The sequence below is a fragment of the Pseudorca crassidens genome, chromosome 10 (genome assembly GCF_039906515.1).
Source record: "Pseudorca crassidens isolate mPseCra1 chromosome 10, mPseCra1.hap1, whole genome shotgun sequence".
Classification (NCBI taxonomy): domain Eukaryota; kingdom Metazoa; phylum Chordata; class Mammalia; order Artiodactyla; family Delphinidae; genus Pseudorca; species Pseudorca crassidens.
The window spans coordinates 20,647,044-20,668,516 of NC_090305.1; the positions used below are offsets into that span (position 1 = coordinate 20,647,044).

General features: G+C 41.0%; 1 protein-coding gene across 3 annotated transcripts in view; it reads right to left on the reverse strand.

Annotated features, from left to right (window-relative positions):
- Positions 1-5,220, reverse strand: part of SLC17A1 (solute carrier family 17 member 1) — an 85,614-nt gene extending 80,394 nt beyond the window's left edge. For all 3 annotated transcript variants that reach the window (XM_067755793.1, XM_067755791.1, XM_067755792.1), the window contains exons 1-2: positions 4,711-5,220; positions 986-1,070 (exon numbers count right to left, since the gene is read on the reverse strand). In XM_067755793.1, the coding sequence (XP_067611894.1) occupies positions 986-1,013 (28 nt within the window). In that variant the 5' untranslated portion in view covers positions 1,014-1,070; positions 4,711-5,220. The remainder of the gene's footprint in view (positions 1-985; positions 1,071-4,710) is intronic.
- Between the last annotated feature and the right edge of the window lie 16,253 nt (positions 5,221-21,473).

Sequence of the window (21,473 nt, forward strand, 5' to 3'; positions counted from 1 at the left end):
AATCAACTACACTTCAATAAAAAATTTAAAAATCTAAAAATCAAACCATTGTAAAGCAATTATACTCCAATAAAGATGTAAAAAAAAAAAATCACAAGGGGTGTTCTAAAGTGCTTGGGACCGAGTAACGGTAAGACACTACATGTCAAACTCATGGAAAGTTAGAGCAAATTGTACACTCCTAAACATATTTATCAGAAAAGAAGAGAGAACTCAAAGACTTGGAAAATGAACAAAGGGACAAACCCAAAGAACCTAAAAGGGAGGATATGTTAAGCATAAAGGCAGGAATCAATTATATATATATATGTATATATGCTTATGTCTTATACATGTTTCTATCTTTTATATGTTCATGTATAAATTTGAATATAGATTCAAATTCAAAGGAACAATATAAAAATATCAAAATTGATACAAGAAATATAAAATTTAATAGCCCACTAACATTTATATAAATTGAAAGAGTATGTAATCTGTTGCCCACCCTCTCTTCTAGAATTTTGTCCACTATGACATGGACCTAACACTAATCTGATAGCAGTAATTCCTTATTGTTTTTCCCCTGCCCTGCTTGAGATAAACAGTTAGTCTAAAAAAATATTCTGTAAATATCCACCTGTTGATATACAAGGGTGCAGTGACTCAAGAACATTCATCCTGCCTCACTTGCATCCATGGATCTGTCTCTTTCTCCTTGAGATAAAACCTCTTTCTGATATTCTGCACCAAGTGATAAACTGACAAGTGTATAAGAATCAAAATAACAAAGTGTAAACAATCTAGATACAAGGATTTTTTTATTTAGGGTTTTTCTAATGGAAAACCATAGCAGGACTCTTTTTTTTTTTTCTTTCACCTCCTTTCCTGAACATTTCTAAGACCCCATACATACTTTTATGGACAAAAGCCTCTCACATGGAATCTATGGTGTCATATTTGAGAAGGAGAAAACCTATGTGACAAAACAGAGAATAATTTCTACCTTTCCTGGGAGGGACCTGGTTATCCATTTACATAAGGGTGTTCCGGTTGCTTCTCTTCTTGCTGAAGGGTTTGTTCTCTATCCACTGCAAGTGCAAAACACACTGATGTCAGCATAACTCAGGGAGGAACTGAGCAAAATCCACCTACACTCCTCTCTGATTTAAAACATTAATCCAAGGGAAATTTGCTTTGTCATACCAGTACCCCTTTCAACTCTATCACGTTCTTGCTTTCACATTTCATTTTTATGATATATTTGTTGATTACTAAATATAGAGAAAATCTGAAAACTATAGAAAACAAACAGATCCTGCCAAACTATAATTCTAAATCCAGTGAAGATATCCCTCAAAAGTGAAAAAGAAGTAAAACTGTCACTGTTTGCAGATGACATGATACTATACATAGAGAATCCTAAAGCTGCTACCAGAAAACTACTAGAGATAATCAGTGAATTTGGTAAAGCAGCAGGATACAAAATTAATGCACAGAAATCTCTTGCATTCCTATACACTAATGATGAAAATCTGAAAGTGAAATTAAGAAAACACTCCCATTTACCACTGCAATAAAATACCTAGGAATAAACCTACCTAGGGAGACAAAAGACCTGTATGCATAAAACTATAAGAGACTGATGAAAGAAATTAAAGATGATACAAACAGATGGAGAGATATACCATGTTCTTGGATTGGAAGAATCAACACTGTGAAAATGACTATACTACCCAAAGCAATCTACAGATTCAATGCAATCCCTATCAAACTACCAATGGCATTTTTCACAGAACTAGAACAAAATATTTCACAATTTGTATGGAAACAAAAGACCCTGAATAGCCAAAGCAATCTTGAGAAAGAAAAACGGAGCTCGAGGAATCAGGCTTCCAGACTTCAGACTATACTACAAAGCTACAGTAATCAAGAGAATATGGTACTGGCACAGAAACAAATATAGATCAATGGAACAGGATAGAAAGCCCAGAGATAAACCCACGTATATATGGTCACCTTATCTTGGATAAAGGAGGCAAGAATATACAGTGGAGAAAAGACAGCCTCTTCAATAAGTGGTGCTGGGAAAACTGGACAGCCACATGTAAAAGAATGAAATTAGAACACTCCCTAACACCATACACAAAAATAAACTCAAAATGGATTAAAGATCTAGATATAAGGCCAGATACTATAAAACTCTTAGAGGAAAACATAGGCAGAACATTCTATGACAAATCACAGCAAGATCCTTTTTGACCCACCTCCTAGAGGAATGGAAATAAAAACAAAAATAAACAAATGGGACCTAATGAAACTTCAAAGCTTTTGCACAGCAAAGGAAACTGTAAACAAGACAAAAGATAACCTCAGAAGGGAGAAAATATTTTCAAATGAAGCAACTGACAAAGGATTAATCTCCAAAATTTACAAGCAGAACATGCAGCTCAATATCAAAAAAACAAACAACTCAATCCAAAAATGGACAGAAGACCTAAATAGACATTTCTCCAAAGAAGATATACAGATTGCCAACAAACACATGAAAGGATGCTCAACATCACTAATCATTAGAGAAATGCAAATCAAAACTGCAGTGAGGTATCACATCACAGTGGTCAGAATGGCCATCATCAAAAAATCTACAAACAATCAATGCTGGAGAGACTATGGAGAAAAGGGAACCCTGTTGCACTGTTGGTGGGAATGTAAATTGATATAGCCACTATGGAGAACAGTATGGAGGTTCCTTAAAAAACTAAAAATAGAATTACCATATGACCTAGCAATCCCACTACTGGGCATAAACCCTGAGAAAACCATAATTCAAAAAGAGTCATGTATCACAATGTTCATTGCAGCACTATTTACAATAGCCAGGACATGGAAGCAACCTAAGTGTCCATCAACAGATGAATGGATAAAGAAGATGTGGCACATATATACAATGGAATATTACTCAGCCATAAAAAGAAATGCAGTTGAATTATTTGTAGTGAGGTAGATGGACCTAGAGTCTGTCATACAGAGTGAAGTAAGTCAGAAAGAGAAAAACAAATACCGTATGCTAACACATATATGTAAGGAAATTAAGAAGAAAAAAGGTCATGAAGAATCTAGGGGCAAGACGGGAATAAAGACACAGACCTACTAGAGAATGGACTTGAGGATATGGGGAGGGGGAAGGGTAAGTTGTGACAAAGTGAGAGAGTGGCATGGACATATATACACTACCAAACATAAAATAGATAGCTAGTGGGAAGCAGTCACATAGCACAGGGAGATCAGTTCAGTGCTTTGTGACCACCTAGAGGGGTGGGATAGGGAGGTTGGGACAGAGGGAGATGCAAGCAGGAAGAGATATGGGAACATATGTATATGTACAGCTGATTCACTTTGTTATAACGCAGAAACTAACACACCATTGTAAAGCAATTATACTCCAATAAAGATGTTTAAAAAAAGAAGAAGATGTGGCACATATATACAATGGAATATTACTCAGCCATAAAAAGAAATGAAATTGAATTATTTGTAGTGAGGTGGATGGACTTAGAGTCTGTCATACAGAGTGAAGTAAGTCAGAAAGAGAAAAAAAATACCGTCTGCTAACACATATATATGGAATCTAAAATTAAAAAAAAAAGGTTCTGAAAAAAGGAAGATCAGCTCTGTGCTGTGTGACCACCTAGAGGGGTGGGATAGGGAGGTTGGGAAGGAGACGCAAGAGGGAGGGGATATGGGGATATATGTATACATATAGCTGATTCACTTTGTCATACAGCAGAAACTAACACAACACTGTAAAGCAATTATACTCCAATAAAGATGTTGAAAAAAAAAAAGAAACTTGAGCTACATGCAAGAATGTGAATGAATTTTTTTTAAAAAAGTGAAAGAGAAATAAAGACTAAGAAACACAAAAAACCTGAGGGAATTTATTGCCAGGAAACCTACACTGCAGGGAATATGAAAAGAAGTTTTTCAGACAGAAGGAGATTGCTAAAGGTCAGAAACTTGGATGTACAAAAAGAAAGGAAAGATGTCAGAAAAGGAATTAAAGGTAAAATAAATTCCTTTATTTTTCTTATATCTTCATAGAGTTAAAGATCTGCTTTTTAATAGCACCCTTATAAGGAGAGGCAAATCATTCTCCCTACTACCTTGGACAAAAGGACTCCTGCTGCCAGGTCTGCCTTTGTTGGTAGGAAGCTCAGAAAAGTGGGTGAATCAAACAAAAGAGTTTTGACCATATCAGCATATATGACAGCAGATGCTCAAAAGACACTTAAAATTCCTAAGATTGGATTTGCAAAGTGTATTTAAATGAGCAGTTTGTCAACTACCATTATTACACATTGGAATGTCTGGCTGCTGTATTTTTCAGTACACACACACACCACCACCACCATCACATACATCATGAACACACATGTACTCTCCAGCACATACACACCACTCACAAATACACAAGCACCATCCACCACAACACACACTTCTCTTTCCTTGTCTATCCACATAACTGTCCAGCTCACATTCATCCCTACAAATTTTTTTTCTTTCCCTTGTGAAAAACTTGCGAAAATACATATTTTCCCCCCAGATTTCCCCAGATTGCTAAATACCTTTGATCAGATCTCTAACAAAGGAGCCCTCCTGATTAATCCTCCTGGGGAATTAATTGTAAATTTCATTTAATGAATAGTAGATAAGCGTATAGTCACTAACCTGATTCAGGACAGAAAAGCGATTCCTTCTTCCCCTGTGCAGACTTTCCTCTCAACTTTTAAAAATACTGAATTACAGGATTTGCTAATTTCAGCCATTTAAGTTCTTCATATCTTTTGATCTCCCTAGGTCAAAGCTGAAAACTTAATTTTTAACTTCACTTACATTCTTGCCTTGAATCTTCAGGGGAGGAGTGCAAGTCTTAAAGTCATCCAATGGACCAGAAACCTCCTAGAAATTTGCCAATAATTTCATGACCATGACAGACAGACACCACCAGTCTCTGTCCCTACCAGGAAGTAGAACCTGCCTGCCCCATAAGAATTTCCAGGATTTTTCTATTGAGGATGGTTCTGTGTGTACAGAACTATTTTGACAGGCATGCTATGGCTTTCTAAATGCCTTATAAATGACCTATTGGCTTTTTCCCCCTTCTTCCCTCCCTCCTTTCCATCCTTCCTTCTTCCCTCCTTTCCCTTCTGCCTCTCCTCTCTTTTCCTCTTCCCTTCCTCTCCCTCCGTCTCATCCCTCCTCCCCCCACACTCCTTTTGTCATCTCTTCCAAAGGTCACATCTGTTTAATATTCAAGCTACTCAGAATGAGGTACATTTTATTGAGTTGTGTCCTCTGAAGAGTATGAATTCCCTTGTGGCTTCTCCTGCATTGACTGTAAGTTCTGCTGGTTCAGCCTCCTATCTATAGCAGTACTTGGGAGCATTTTACCTTGGAACCCCTTGAAGGCAAACTACTGAGCAGATAGGGACATCTAAACCCTTAAATAAAAAATTTTGCAGTATAGTTTCTTACATACTTAAGCATTTAAATTTTTTTTAGTGTGCTTTTAAAGAGCCCAATAAATGTTTGGCACATAGAAGATGCTCTATAAATTAAACAAGTTATTTTCTCTCTCAAGAAATGTTGAAACAGAAGTAGAGTCACAGATGTAGAAAACAAACTTATGGTTACCAGGGGGTAAGGGGGCGAGGGGTAAATTGGGAGATTGGGATTGACCTATACTTGCTACTATATATAACATAGATATCTAATAAGGACCTACTGTATAGCACGGGGAGCTCTACTCAATACTCTGTAATGAACTGTATGGGAAAAGAATCTAAAAAAAGTGGATATATGTATATGTATAACTGATTCACTTTGTTGTACACCTGAAAATAACACAACATTGTAAATCAACTAGACTCCAATAAGAAGTTTTTTAAAATGTTGAAAACCTTAACCCATTTGCCCAAGAGACTTTGATGTCTTGTCATATACAGCTGGATTTTGTTTTCTTTTTCTGAAGTCTAGGTTCTGCTGATTTTCATCTGGCTATTCCAGGATGTTTGTGCTGTTTGTCCTGTCTGACACGAAGGCTGGCAACTTCTGACATTTTCTGGGAAGGGGCCCTTTTATTGATTGAAAGTCCCAGGTCAGCAGCTGTTTAATGTCCACATTTTAAGCAAATAACCTTCCTATCTGGTGTCAATATCCCCAGTTCTAGGTACTGATTACCCAGGAGGGAACCATCATTCTGTTTGCTGGCCCCAAAGCTTTACACTGCTCTGTCATACCCTTTGAAATTACTTCTGGCTTCTACATCTGGATTCTGTTTTCCTTATTAAGTTTTTAAGTTTAATGTTTTATTATGGAAAGTTTCAAACATAAAAAAAAAAAAAGTAGACCAGTTTAATATAACCATGTACCCCTTAACCAGTTTCCACAATTTTCAATAATTGGCCATTCGAGTTTCCATATACCCAAAGGTTGTTTTCTGTATTATATCATGTCATTTCTCCTGCAAAAAGTACAGCATGACTACATAGTTCATTAGGACTTTTGAAAACGTAACATGCCATCAGCATATCTAATAAATAAATAATAACTCCTTAATATCATCTAATATCCAGTCATTATGAAAATTTTCCTAATTACTTCAAGGTTATCCATTTATACTTGATTTATTTAAATGAAGATCCAAACAAGATCCACATATGACACTTAATTGTTATGGCTCTCGGCTCTCTTTAATTTCCTAACAATTCCTCCCCCTCTTTTCTACTTGCTGTTATTTAAAACAACAATAATACAAGAGTCATTTGCAGAATGACTCTCATAATTGATTTGGCTAATTGCTTCCTGTGTCATTTGATATATTTCTTTATCCCCTTATATCCTGGGAACTACTAAGTATATAGAGAGACTTGGTTAGATTCAGGACATGAATACTTCGTAGGGGTGCTGGATGTTTTCACCACAGCAGGTTGTCTCACTTTTAGTAAGACTGATCAGGGGGTTCAGATATTCTCTGACTTATCCACTAATAAAGTACTTAACCTTTCACCTGTGATTTTAGCTGTTGTTAATGTTACCTAGAACTGTTATTTCATTAGAAGTTGCAAAATGGTGATTTTGTAATTCTATCATGCCTTCATTTATGAGCTGGAATTTTCTACAAAACAGGAAATATACCTAATCAAGTATTTGGAAAATATACCTAATCAAATAATAGGAAAGTCAGGATAAATACTTTATAAAATTCCAGAATAATAATTTAGTGCCTTAGCAAAGATGACCAAGTAAAATTATGACCTCATGGAATTTGATGTGTTTCAATCCATCACAGTCCTTACTCTATTTTGATTCTCAGATTGTCTCCTCTTTGGCCAGCAAGAGTCCCTTCAAGCTGGCTTCTATGTCATTATGACATGACCCTAATGATCTTGGTTAGCTTCCTTATTTTCTAGCACAAATTATATTCCAGCGTCCCCAAATATTTTCTCTTCCCAGACCTGGACTTTAAGGAGTGCTGGTTCCTTTCAGAAAGAAATAACATTTGGAGACCACACACTGGGCACTGGGGTGCTCACTGCATCTAGGCCTTTTCAGTGGAAGAATTTGGAAACAGTTTTTAAGAGAAAAATCATAAATTCTAATATTTCCAATTCAAATAGAATGTTAGAGTGATTTCTTTTAAAGTTCGTTAATTTTATACTCTTGCATTTTCCCCTTATGTTGAATGTCTTAGTTAATATAATTACTTTTCTTGCTTTATTATAATATACCCATATTAGCATCAAAGTAACACTAATATTATTACCAAAATAAATTTGTTGCCTCTCCTAGAAGCAGACCTTGACATTAAGATTCCTGTAAAAGTGATTTAATAGGCAGTATTTTCAGAAAAACAATGAAAACAGCAGGGTATGGAGTTTCCTTAAAAAACTACAAATAGAACTACCATATGACCCAGCAATCCCACTACTGGGCATATACCCTGAGAAAACCATAATTCAAAAAGAGTCATGTACCAAAATGTTCATTGCAGCTCTATTTACAATAGCCCTGAGATGGAAACAACCTAAGTGCCCGTCATCGGATGAATGGATAAAGAAGATGTGGCACATATATACAATGGGATATTACTCAGCCATAAAAAGAAACGAAATTGAGCTATTTGTAATGAGGTGGATAGACCTAGAGTCTGTCATACAGAGTGAAGTAAGTCAGAAAGAGAAAGACAAATACTGTATGCTAACACATATATATGGAATTTAAGAAAAAGAAATGTCATGAAGAACCTAGGGGTAAGACAGGAATAAAGACACAGACCTACTGGAGAATGGAGTTGAGGATATGGGGAGGGGGAAGGGTAAGCTGTGACAAAGCGAGAGAGAGGCATGGACATATATACACTAACAAACATAAGGTAGATAGCTAGTGGGAAGCAGCCGCATAGCACAGGGAGATCAGCTCAGTGCTTTGTGACCACCTAGAGGGGTGGGATAGGGAGGGTGGGAGGGAAGGAGACGCAAGAGGGAAGAGATATGGGAACATATGTATAACTGATTCACTTTGTTATAAAGCAGAAACTAACACACCATTGTAAAGTAATTATACTCCAATAAAAAAAAAAGAGGGTGATATTCATCTGAGGCTGTGGACACAAAATTATTTCTTGTTCTTAGATATACTGACACTATGTTTACAAAGACAAATGTACGTAATAAGATTCATGCCCTGAACAAGACAGTATGTTTCCCAAATAAATGGTAAATTTGTTCAAAAAAAAAAAAAACAAAAAAACAAAAAAAAAACCAGCAGGGAAGGAGGGAAGTGGGCAGAAAAATAAAGGAGAGCAAACAAGTGTGCGGTAACAAGCTAAATCTGGAGGAAGGCAATTTTGGGTTCATTCTGCAAGGGAGCAGTGGGCACAGCCTTAACCATACCTCAGAGTTTTCCTAACCAAAGCTAAAGAAGTTGGAGTATGTATATGCCAGCACCCATTAATCCCTGGCTAAGGGCTGCCTCTGGGAGGTCCTAACTCCCCAGACAATTTTACCTTTCAGTGAGCACAGATCAAGTAGGTTCCAGCAGCCCAAGGGCAGCCCTCAAACCAAGTGATGGGTGTGCTGGCTGTTGCCAGTGAAGGCACAAGGGGAATTTGTGTGCTCCAAAATACAAAGGACCCCAGGAGATAAGGGCAGAGCACCAACAGCTTCTGTTGTCCTTCACACTCTTCAGTTCCATTCTCCCTTCACATTAAGTTCATAGCACTGATTCTTCAGGAAGAAAAGATTAATGAAACATTTACACCCCTGCTGCCGTAATCAGTCCCAAGGACGTAACTGATATTCATGATCTTACTTCATCTACCCATTACAGGTCTCCTCTCTTGGCCAGCACTTTTGCTGCTTTGCGTTGCCTGCAGAGTGGGGTAACCCAATAATTCATCTCTGAAGGTTTGATGCCATAACTTTGATGTAGGTGCTGTAATTATCTTTTCATAGTTAAAATGTGGGATTCCCTGAGCTCTGGACATACTTGTCTCTGTCCCTATTATGTGGTAGCAACCAACCGTCTCATAATGATCAGGGTTAAATACTCCTGGCCAGCATGGCGACTTCTTTCTTTCACTCTCGGTCTACCAGCAAGAGGATCCCAACATGACAAGTCAGCATTCATAGTTTTAGGCTTATTGGAAGCCTTACTAAGCCCGTTCCTGGAAGCATTCCTCTCTTCTGGGAACTAGGACTTCTATACATGCTGAAAATAAAGTTGCTCTATTAAAAATACGCCATCTGGCACAACACACGCAATTAAGACTACCATTGGATTAAGTCTATGGTAATCCTTCATCTTCTGTTACAATCCATTTTTGCTGGGGCCACAAAATGGTGAGTTGAATGGGAATATGATAGAGGCCATTATCCTAGCATCCTATAAATCTTTTAAAATGGCATTACTCTCCGCCATTCCACCTGGCATGCAGTGTTGCTTTTTTTTTTTTTTTTTGCGGTACGTGGGCCTCTCACTGTTGTGGCCTCTCCCGTTCCTGAGCACAGGCTCCAGACGCGCAGGCTCAGCGGCCATGGCTCACGGGCCTAGCTGCTCTGCGGCATGTGGAATCTTCCCAGACTGGAGCACGAACCCGTGTCTTCTGTATGGGCGCCACCAGGGCAGCCCTAGTATTGCTTTTGAGTTACTAATTTTCCACGAATGGACGATTTCAGGCATCCCATTTAGGCTTATATAACGTTAAGTCCTGAGTCACAGCATTGTATCCCCGTATTGACAAAGTCTCCCTTATCCAGTCTTCCATTCTGCCCCAAAAGCCTGGTCCCATATTCCAGACACACTCTCCTTACTCCTGACACTTTATTGGTGAAAAATCCCTTCCCTCCCTTAGTGGGACCAGTACTATACCAGTTAGGACGTACTAAGACCTGACCTAGTTATTTGTCTAGCATTAGTTTTATTATTTGTCAGATATTAGAGGAAACTATAACAGAAACTGACCAAGTAAGCTTTTTCTTGCAAGGCATCTGTGTCAACTGTGCTTTCTATGTGGTCTTCAGACAAAGAGGCTGTTGTCTGCCAGCACCAGGTATGGCCACTCCTGCAGGATAAGTTTCAGGTTTACCCCAAACTTGTCTTTAGTATAATTTTTGTGCCTTTAAATCCAGTCTTTGTGTTTCTGCTAGTCTGACCATCAAATCCTGAGTCTGATCTTCAGAACAGGTCTTCCTTCTGGTTATTGGAGATCGTGTATCTTTAAATGCTGCCAGGAAGATTTTCTGACTTTCATGTCATGCTCTGATGTAATTCTCCTGCTCGAGGCCCTCAGTGGTACTGACCATCAAAAAGCCAGCTTCGAAGTTGTTATAATTGCTATTTCCCCATATCTCTCAACACTAGAAGTATTAACCAAGCCAGTGCATGTCCTTTCACCAGTACCCCATTTCCCATCCAAGTGTCCCACAGGAGAGGGTCTTCGTAATCATACTGCTACAGTAGGCCAGGATTATTACCACTGCTCTTACTAACATCAAGAAGGTCCTTGTGCCATCTGGCCTGTGAGTGATTTAACTCCAGAAGTCTATCCTGAGAGTCTGCATCCCAGGTTCCCTTGCAGAAACAACTGTCTTAGATCAAATTCTCAAGAACCAGATCCTGAAATGAGGATTCCTGTAAAAATGATCTGTTAGGACACATTCCCAGGAAAAACTGGCAGAGAAGAGAAGATCTAGAAGGGATATCGAGTAAGGTCCAGATCAATTCTTAGGAGTTTGGGAGACAGTGTAGGTTTTGCCTCAGAGACGTCCCCAGTAGGAGCAAGGGAGCTGGAGTATTTATATCTCTGTGGCGATGGATTACTGGCCTCCTGTTCCCAGGAGGACATAAACTCCCAGGCACATTCATGCTGGCAGGCAAAACAGGCTCCCAAAACCCAATAAGGCAAACACGTGCCAGGTGTTGGGAATGAAAGCTCACTGCAAATTGGTAGGTAGTTCTGGCAAAGGGAACTGAGAATGTGTACTGCAGTTACTAATTGAAAGACTTCTTAATTTTTGATGGGAAAGAACCTCTACATTGATTTTTTTTTTAATCACACATACAGCTAAGGTAGAGATTGTCTCAGGATGAACCTAAACTGTTTTTATTGATAATAATCAGTAAAATCCTAATATGCTTGGTTTATGGAGGAATCCGATGGGAACCTCTTCATAAGTGACTAAAGGCCCCTGGGAATGAGGAAAATTGGGGAAAGAACCTTACCCAAAGGGCTGATGCAGGGAGGCACACAATTTCAATATTGCTGATTCAGTAACAATTGCATAGGAAATAAAGAGAGGCGATTACTGGGAGAGAAAAAGTGAGTGTGGTTCAGCCCCTCAGACTTTGAGGGAAGAGGGTTCCGAGGGGTTTGCAGCTAAAAACTAAAGGAGCAATTTTACCAAAATTTCTTTAAGACATAGTGGACAAGGTAGTTCTGCTTGGAAACTCATATGATGAAGTGGAACAGGACATTTGGAAGACACCGGTTGGGCTGCACCCCTCAGGCCTGCAAGCCCTGTACTTGCCCATCCTCGAGACCGAGGAAAGAGCCTGGAGTCAGTGACAGAGACATCAATGGTGTAATGGACAGGGAATCTTACATGTTCGAAGCAAGGTCCTGCAGTGGCACCATGTGGGGCGGAAGGCAGGCAGGACATGACAGCAGTCTTCGCTGGGGGCGGGGGGGGGGGCGGGGAGGGGGAGGCGACCATTTATAGGGGGATTTGACGTCACGTTGGCTCATCAGCTACCGAGGGAAACCAGGAGTGGGGGCACTTTCCTCACAGCCCCTCAGGTTAACAGCATCACGAGGGCAGATGTTTCCCTTTAATAAACTAGCAGGTGGAGCCATTCTGGCCTAAGGGGCAGGGGGAAAGCACGTTCCTGTGGGGAATTGATGTCAGGTTGGCTCATCGGTTACCAGGAGAACCAGCAAAGGGGCATGTCCCTCACAGCCCCTTTGATAACTTATTACGATGGAGACGTCCTGATTTAAAGCTAGAGCAATCATTAGCTGAGGCCGGGGCAAGTACGTAGGAAGGTCAGTCATGTGAGTAGGGTGTCGGTGAAGCAGGCAGTGGTAGAGCAGGGGATGGGCAGAGAGCAAGAGAACAGCCATCTTGGGCAGCCTCCATATACTCCACCCCTACACACCCCGCATGACCCTTACAATCTTGCCCCCCCACCTTCCGCATTGTCCCTTCACACTGTGAGGAGTGAGGGGTCCGAGGGGTCAGGTACACAGAGGCAAACTGCAACCAGCTACCACAAATGCAATACAGACAACAGCAGCGAAAGAGAATCAGGAGGCCAAGAGGTGGGCAAACTTATGGAGTCAGGAGCTTATCGGGTCATGGAGGGGCCAGAGGAGGACCATGACGGCGTCTCCTTGTAGACCCAGCCATCAAACTCATTTCACAGTGAGGCCACTGTTGTCGCCCAGTCTGTGAACAGATTCCCTCTACTCAGACGAGGGGTGAAATGTAAGGTGTTTAACAGGCACAATACAGGGAAGATGACGACCATTGAGCAAAATACAAGCAGTAACAGCACTGAGATACCACCACCCCTGCCCATGGTTTCTGTCCTGGCCTGCAGGACCCCACGGCCTGTCTACCCTCAGTCCCCACAGCCAGTGCCGAATACTGGAGAGGCCATGTAACAGACTGCAGGGTTAGTGTAATGGTGCCCTTCTCCAGTAGGGGGCGCGGATTGATTACCTTAGTGCTCTTAGGTGGGGCTGGGTAGGAGACAGGTGAAACCTCTTAAGTCTCTTTCTAATCCTCTTCTCCATGAGGCAGCAAACCCAAACCACACTTACCTGCCAGTCCCAGGGCCATGTTATGTGTTCCCCTGGGGGTAGAGCCTGTGGCGAGGGCAAAAGTGAGTTATCGTCCTGGCCAGCAGTTGGCAACGGTCCTTCAGTGGTCAACAGTTGAACCTGAACGGCGTTGACTAGCGGCCTCTGGGTTAACATGGCGTCAGCTCCTGGGATGTGTCCACACGTTGAAGGAGCGGGTTTCCCGTCTCAGCTGTTGTTGAAGCAGCTCGTTCACCGCCCAGCAGCAGTGGGGTTGTGAGGCGGGGGGAGATGCCGGTGTGTGCCATTCTTATCGGCCCATTCCTGAACTTCATGGCCGACAAAGCAGATCCCTTGGTCACTACTGATGTCCATGGGGGTCCTAGAGTTCACACATAGCTCTTCTAGACCCCAAACAGTGGCTTATTCACCAGCCATCTCCGTGCAATCAGATGAGTCACTAGCACAGGGCTGCTACTTTTAAACTAGAAAGGGACTCGGAGGTTAACAGGATATCATCAATATAATGGAAAGAGCAAGCTACCTCTCATGGCAGACAGCTGCTACAGGCCCCCACATGCGAGTGGACAGCCACGTCTTTCCCCGCAACTTTCCATTCCTTGTCCTTTTTTCCCAACACCGTGGCGCTCACAGGAGTTTCCCTGGCCTTCTGGCTGACTCACCAGTCTGCACCCCGCAGGCCTGCAAGCCTTGTAGTTGCCCAGCCTCAAGACCGAAGAAATAGCTTGGAGACAGCGACAGAGACGTCAATGGCTTATTGGACAGGGGATCTTACATGTCTGAAACCAGGTCCCGGAGCAGCACCCCACCGTGTGCGGCAGCCAGCCTTCAGGACGCGGCAGCAGCCTTCGCCGTGGAGGGGGCGGGCGTGGAGAGGCTGCCATTTATAGGGGGAATGACGTCAGGTTGGCTCATCAGTTACCAGGGAAACCAGCAGCTGGGGCACGTCCCTCACAGCCCCTCAGGGTAACGACCATCTTGAGGACAGCTGTTTCCCTTTCATAAACTAGCAGGTGAAGCCATTCTGGCCTAAGGGGCAGGGGGAAAGCACGTTCCTGTGAGTAGGGCGTAGGTGAAGCAGGAGATGTACAGAGAGCAAGAGAACAGCCATCCGGAGTGGCCCGACCGTACACTGGTGCTTCAGTTCTGTTCACTGGATATTCATTATGTGCTTACTTTGAAGACTCAAAGAAGCATGGTACAGCCATGTCAGGGCCTTCAGCAGTCAGTCATATCCATATAGTACTCTCAGTGACAAGATTAAGAACCTGTCATTTGCATGGGCTGTTTCCAAGCTTCCGGTGGAGGGGGACAGGGCACTAGAAATGTGTTCACATAGTCTTAGGTGTTTGAAAATTTTAACCAGTTTTAACCACAATTGTGTAAGGCCACTATCCATCACCATTCTGTTGGACTCCCCCTAGTGATGGGTGATGAAGTAATGGAGGGAATGGTTTAATATTGCTACGGCAAAGCTTAAGTGGGAATATACTTAATTTGGGCTAAAAATTAGGCTACATTTGTGTGGTTTGGGTCAAAAATGGATAGAGTTAAATTACTGCTAGCTAATCTGGTATAGGAACAGCTTCCTGGGATACGTATATCGTCCACGATGACTACTCATGTGTGTAATGGAATTTACAGATAATGAAAAGGAGTGAATCAAAAGAACATATTGGAAATGGTTTTAAATTTCTTGTTGGTTTGACACCAAATATTGACATAGCAATGATAATACAAAACTCATGATAATAAGTCCCTCATTGGGATTCTCAGAAAGATTTGAGCTTTATTGGAGGGTGAAGTCTTGGTAGGAGCAGGTTGTGGCTGGAGTCAGATCAGTGCAATCTTTCCCCTGTAAGTGTAAATCATTTCCCCCTACTTCTGCCCCAGGTTGGTGTTGCCTGGGGAAACAAAAGTTTCACAATACACGTCATTATTTTTTGAATATCACCTGTAAACTTCTGATCTTAATAAAGTAGCTCAGTAGTTTTACACTTAAAAGCTCGCTCCTTGTATCATGTAAATTATGCCTACTTAAAAATTCATGTTAAAAAAACCTCATGTTAAAAGTACTATAAGAAGGATGTTGTACTAGAGGCTGTGTGTATGCCTGGTAATGAATTGTTTGCACACAGAGTGATGAGAAGGGAGATCAGAGTATATAGGCTGAAGGCAAGGATACAGAATACAAACAAAAATCCATCCTCAGTCAGCACATCTCTGGTCACATCTGTGCTCAAATGGGGGGGCCAGATGGCTGAAGCCTTTATGGAGGACACTGGTCACTTCTGCCCAAATGACCCAAATTGAAGAATTCAGAAATGATAAAGGTGAGCGCATACGAAGAGCAGAAGGGTAAGACTCTCTTGCCCTTGATTGGAACAATTCTAAGACCTAGTGTCTGAGAAGAGACCTCCTCCGTGAGGTTGAGTCAGACCTCGATGGCTGACCTACCCTTAGGTGGCCTTCCTGCTTTCTGATTCAGAGTTTACTCTGGTGGTGAAATAGCAACTAATGGAATGTGTGTGCAGAAGGACCAGCAGGTTGATGGATGGGCACTTAGTTCTGGGATGAGACTTGAGCTAATGGGGACCAGCAGATGAAACTTATAGCTCATGGTAAACGGTCTTTGATAGCAACCCAGCAGGATAAAATGATGAAGTGCTCAGTGCAACCTCAACAATGTATTTGAAGAGCAACAGAAATATCAGTCTTGATTAACATTTATATCAATCTATACAGTGGAATTTTGGCCGCTGTAAAATTCTTGCTCCTAACGCAAATAGCATTTGAGGAAGCCATTTAACCTTCCGGCCCTTCAATCTCTTCCCTGTGAGGAAATGGAAATAATTTCTTAATCCATGAGGTTGTGAAGATTTAATAAAATAGTTTATATTAAATTTTATAATTTTTTGATAGCTGGTAGCTATTCCTGATCCAAGTAAAATATACTTTTTTTTTTTTTTTTGCGGTACGCGGGCCTCTCACTGTTGTGGCCTCTCCCGTTGCGGAGCACAGGCTCCGGACGCGCAGGCCCAGCGGCCATGGCTCACGGGCCCAGCCGCTCCGCGGCATGCGGGATCCTCCCAGACTGGGGCATGAACCCACGTCCGCTGCATCAGCAGGCGGACTCTCAACCACTGCGCCACCAGGGAAGCCCAAAATATACTTTTAAGGGGCAGTTTAGCATAGAAGTTTCAGGCACACACTCTTCAGTCAGACTGCCTGAGATTGGATCTCAGTTCTGCTACTCACTGCTGTGACCCTGGACAAGCAACTTAACCATTCTGCAACTTTTAGAAAATGTCCACTACTGTTATTACTCAAGAAAAATCAATTCCCTTTTCTTGAAAAACTCTGACTCCGAGAGGCTGCCGCAAATACTGGGCTGTACTGGAGATGAGCACACACACACCCATTTGCACTATTTTCCTCACACCTCTGGGTTCATCTAGAGCCAAGGAAGAGGATGAACAGTTCTCATGAAATCACGAATTCTACAATGGCTGTGCTGAAATAATGTCCTGTCAAATAATGTGCTGTCATATGCAACCAACACCCGATGTGTTGACAAATGAATAAATCAACACATGATATGCTTCCAAGTGGGCTTACTTCCTCTCGCACGCTGTCATATGCACAAGGTACAACGTGGGCTTTTTTCACACACTGCTAAGCAATTCTCTGGACATGCTCTGGTTCAACAACCCGAAAGCTCTCTGAACTCAACTCCTTTGAGCTTTTATGGAGGCGTCGTTATGTAAATATGATTGGTTAAAACATTGGCCGTTGGCAATTGATTCAACTTCCAGCCCCTCTCCCCTCCCCAAAGGTCACAGGAGTGTGACTGAAAATTCCACCCCCTAATCCAGATTGGATTCCCTTGGCAAGCAGCCCCCATCTTTTGGTACATTCCAAAAGTAACCACATTAACATAACAGAAGATACCTCTCCACTTGGGACATTCCGAGGTTTTTAGGAGCTAGGAACCTAGGAAGGGACAAAGACCAAATATAAAATTCTTATTATAAATCACAATATCACACAACACCCCATGTATAGTCACCTAGACCTACAAACCCATCAGTAAGCTCCCTCATGGACCTTTTAATACCCAGTATCATCTCATATGGAGTTACCAACCCTTGTTGTACTGTGATTCAGGCCTGTATAACCCAATATATTGTCGTATGGACTCCCATCTAACCCACCACGACACTGACATGTGGACTTGCATGAATGAACTGCTATGTGCCCAGATCAACCTTTCACTCACAAAGGCAAAGCGGCACCATAATCCCATCCAATGTCTTCCCTCTCTCATAATCATCATTGCACCCATTTTTACCTCTTCTTCTTTATTGTCAAGCAATACAGGTGTGCTTCCTCTATTTAGGGAAGATTAGAGTCAAAAAACAAAACAACAACGGGATGGGGAAAACATTTTTGTATGTGTTCTGGATTTCAGAAAAGACAGCAGAAATCACTCTTAAAAACTTGTTTGCAATAGGAAGAGTAAAATAGCCATCCTAAACTTTAGGAACTTTCACTGTGTAGTCTGTAACTTTAAAAAAAATAATACACCTAAAGGTAGAATCATTTTAATCAACTGATTCAATTTTAAGTCATCTTTCATTTTCAAGGTAAATGTTTTAATAATATATTTAATAATCAAGATCTTGCAGCTGATGCAAGCATGTGGAGCCTTTAGGTTATACTGCCCAACAGGGAGAGCTTAGAGGTTTCATTAGCACCAACTGGATTTTCTTTTTCTTTGGGGACATCAACATTATAGGGAACAAAGAGGGTTCATCAAACAAAAATGTATCTACTTTGGAACTCCTTAATTTAGTTCAACTGTATAGTCAGCAGGCATTTTACTGAGAAAAAAAATGGACTCTTTTTCTTTTTTTCCCCCCGGCTTCATTGAGATATAATTGACATTTAACATTGTATAAGTTTAAGGTACACATTGTGTTGATTAGAAACACTTATATTGCAAAATGATTACCACCACAGTGTTAGCTAACACCTCCATCACATCACATAATTACCATTTCCTTTTTTGTGTTGAGAACTTTTAAGATTTAAAAGTTTAAGATTTAAAATGTTGCCCTCTTAGCAACATTCAAGTGTATAAGACAGTATTATTAACTATAATCACTATGCTGTACATTAGATCCCCAGAAGTTATCTGTCTTATAACTGCAAGTTTATACTCTTTGACAAACATGTCCCCTTTCCCCCCTATCCTCCACCCCCTAGTAACCCCCATTCTAATCTCTGTTTCTATGAGTTTGGTTTTCTCAGATTTCCCATATAAGTAATATGTATTTGTCTTTATCTGACTTATTTCACTTTGCATAATGCCTTCAAAGTCCATCCATGTGCAGAATGTCTTTCATTCTCATGGCTGAAACATATGTATATGTATGTGTGTGTGTGTGTGTGTGTGTATATATATATATATCTTCTTTATTCATTTACCATTGATGGGTTGCTTCCATATCTTGGCTATTGTGAATAATGCTGCAGTGAACATAGGAGTGTAGATATCTCTTTGAGATACTGTTTTCATTTCCTTCAGATGTATTCTCAGAACTGGGATTGCTGGATCATGAGGTAGTTCTATTTTTAATTTTTTGAGGACCCGCCATACTGTTTTCCATAGTGACTGCACCAATCTACCTTCTCATCAACATTGTACGAGTCCCTTTTCTCCATATCCTTCTAAACACTTGTTATCTCTTGTCTTTTTGATAATGGCCATTCTAATTGGTATGAAATGATATCTCGTGGTTTTGATTTGCATTTCGCTGATGATGAATGATGTTGAGCACCTTTTTATGTACTTGTTGGCCGTTTGTGTGTCTTCTCTTGGAAAATGTCTACTCAGTTCTTCTGTCCATTTTTAAATCAGATTGGCTTTTTTTTTATTATTGAGTTGTATGAGTTCTTTATGTATTTTCAATATTAACCCCTTATCAAATATATGATTTTCAAACATTCTCTCCCATTAAGTAGGTTGCTTTTTCGTTTGTTGCTGGTTTCCTGGACTCCCTTTCTTAAAGAGAAAATTCATGTTTTTGATTTCATATTTTCTTTCTATATGTTCAAGGCAAACCTGTACCTGAATCCTTATTGTGTCTTCAAAGACCTTGCTCCATCTCTTCACCCTGTCCTTCCATATCTTCACTCCCGCTCCACTATTTCTTCCCCAAAGCATCCCCTGGGCCAGTCCTTTTCCCACTTAGGTCACTCTTCCTTTCCCTCTATTCTCCTCTGGCTATATTCCCATCCCTTCCTGAAAATATTTTTCTTGCTTTCTCTACTCTCTCATTCTCATTCACTCACCAACAAACTGCAAAGTGACCTGCACACCCATATCTCTGCTAAATGTGTCATGAAAAAGCCACCAGTGAACTTCTAATCACAAGTTGACCATGTTCCTTTCCTGACCTCATCTAATTGAATTGCAGTGTACTTATTGCTGATCTGTCATCTTTCTTAAAGGCCATGTTCATGCGTTTCTATAAGCGTTGTGTCCTCCCATTGTTCCTCACATGTACAAGCCTGACCCTTTGGCTCTGTTATGTGTGGGCATTTCTTATTCTGCCCACTCCTTGAACGTTGGCATTCTGTCTTTGGCTTGGTATTTTTTCATTCACAGGCTCCTCCTGAGCATTACTTATTCATGTCTTTAGTACTGAACGTCTGTACTTTTATATCTTTGTCTCCATCCCAGGTCTTTTTACAAGTTTCAGATTTATGGTCTGGCTGTTTTTGGGCTTGCTGTTATGCATTGAACTGTGTCTCCCAAAAAGATGCGGAAGTCCTAACCCACAGTACCAAATGTCACCTCACTTGGAAATATGGTCTTTGCAGATGATCAAGTTAAGATGAAGTCATTAAGGTGGGCCCTAATCAAATATGACTTGTGTCTTTATAAAACAGGGAAATTCTGACACAGAGACAGATATGTAGAGAGGGAAGAAGAGACGAAGACACAGAGAGAAAGCTATCTATAAGCCAAAGAATGCCTGAGGCTACCAGCAGAGAGGCATGGGACAGATTCTCCCTCACAAACCCCAGAAGGAACCAACTCTGCTGGCATTTTGATTTTGGACTTCTCGAATTGTGAGACAATAAATTACTATTGCTTAAGCCACAAGCTCATGGTATTTTGTTATGGCAGCCCATGAAACTAATACACACACCCACTTGTTTATCCCAGTATTACTGCTAACACATGTCCAAAGTCAACTCATTATCTTCCCTCTGAAAAGGACTCTTCCTGCATTCTCTGGCTTAGTTATTCATACCACTCTCTATTCAGTATCTCAGGTTAGAGGCCCAGGACTCCTAACTCCTCTCTTCTCCTGCATCTATCTAACCAAATGCCATGATCTTTCACTTCTGCCTCCTAAATTACTCATATCTCTCTTCTTTCCATCCCAGCTCTTCCAGCCCTAGTCCAGTCCTCACCGCTGCTGTGTGGACCACTAACTAGTCTTCCTGATTCTGGAATTGGGCCAGAGTGTCCTATCTAGAGAGAAAATCTGCCCATGTCACTATTGCTTGTAGCTCACTGACATGGCGAACAAGACCTCCATGTTCTGGTCACACCCACCTCCCTAACTTAATCTTCTGCCCTTCCCTAACTGACCATGTAGGCAAGTGATTCCCTTCAGAAATGGTTTTTTTTTTTTCATGCTTTTGTACAAGTTGGGCTCCAGTGTGGAAAATTCTACCATAACACTCCTCTTTTAACATTTAGCTCAGGAATTACTTGCAGAAGGAGATCTCCCCTGTGCTCTTCAGCTTAGGATTGGAACCCCTCATCTGGTCTCCTGTAATGACCTGCATGTCCCCCTGCTATTGTACCTAAGACAATGCACTTGCCATGTATTATTATGTGTGTCTTCCACATCTGAATGGACAATAGTGACTGTGTCTAATTTACTCTAGTGTTCCAAGGGCCTAGATTCTAGACTATGCAAAATCTCAGTAATTGTTGTTGCTTATTCAAATTTGACCTTCTATATCCTTGCCCTAATTTTACACTCAGAACTAGCGTCCATCACATCACTTCTATACAAAATAA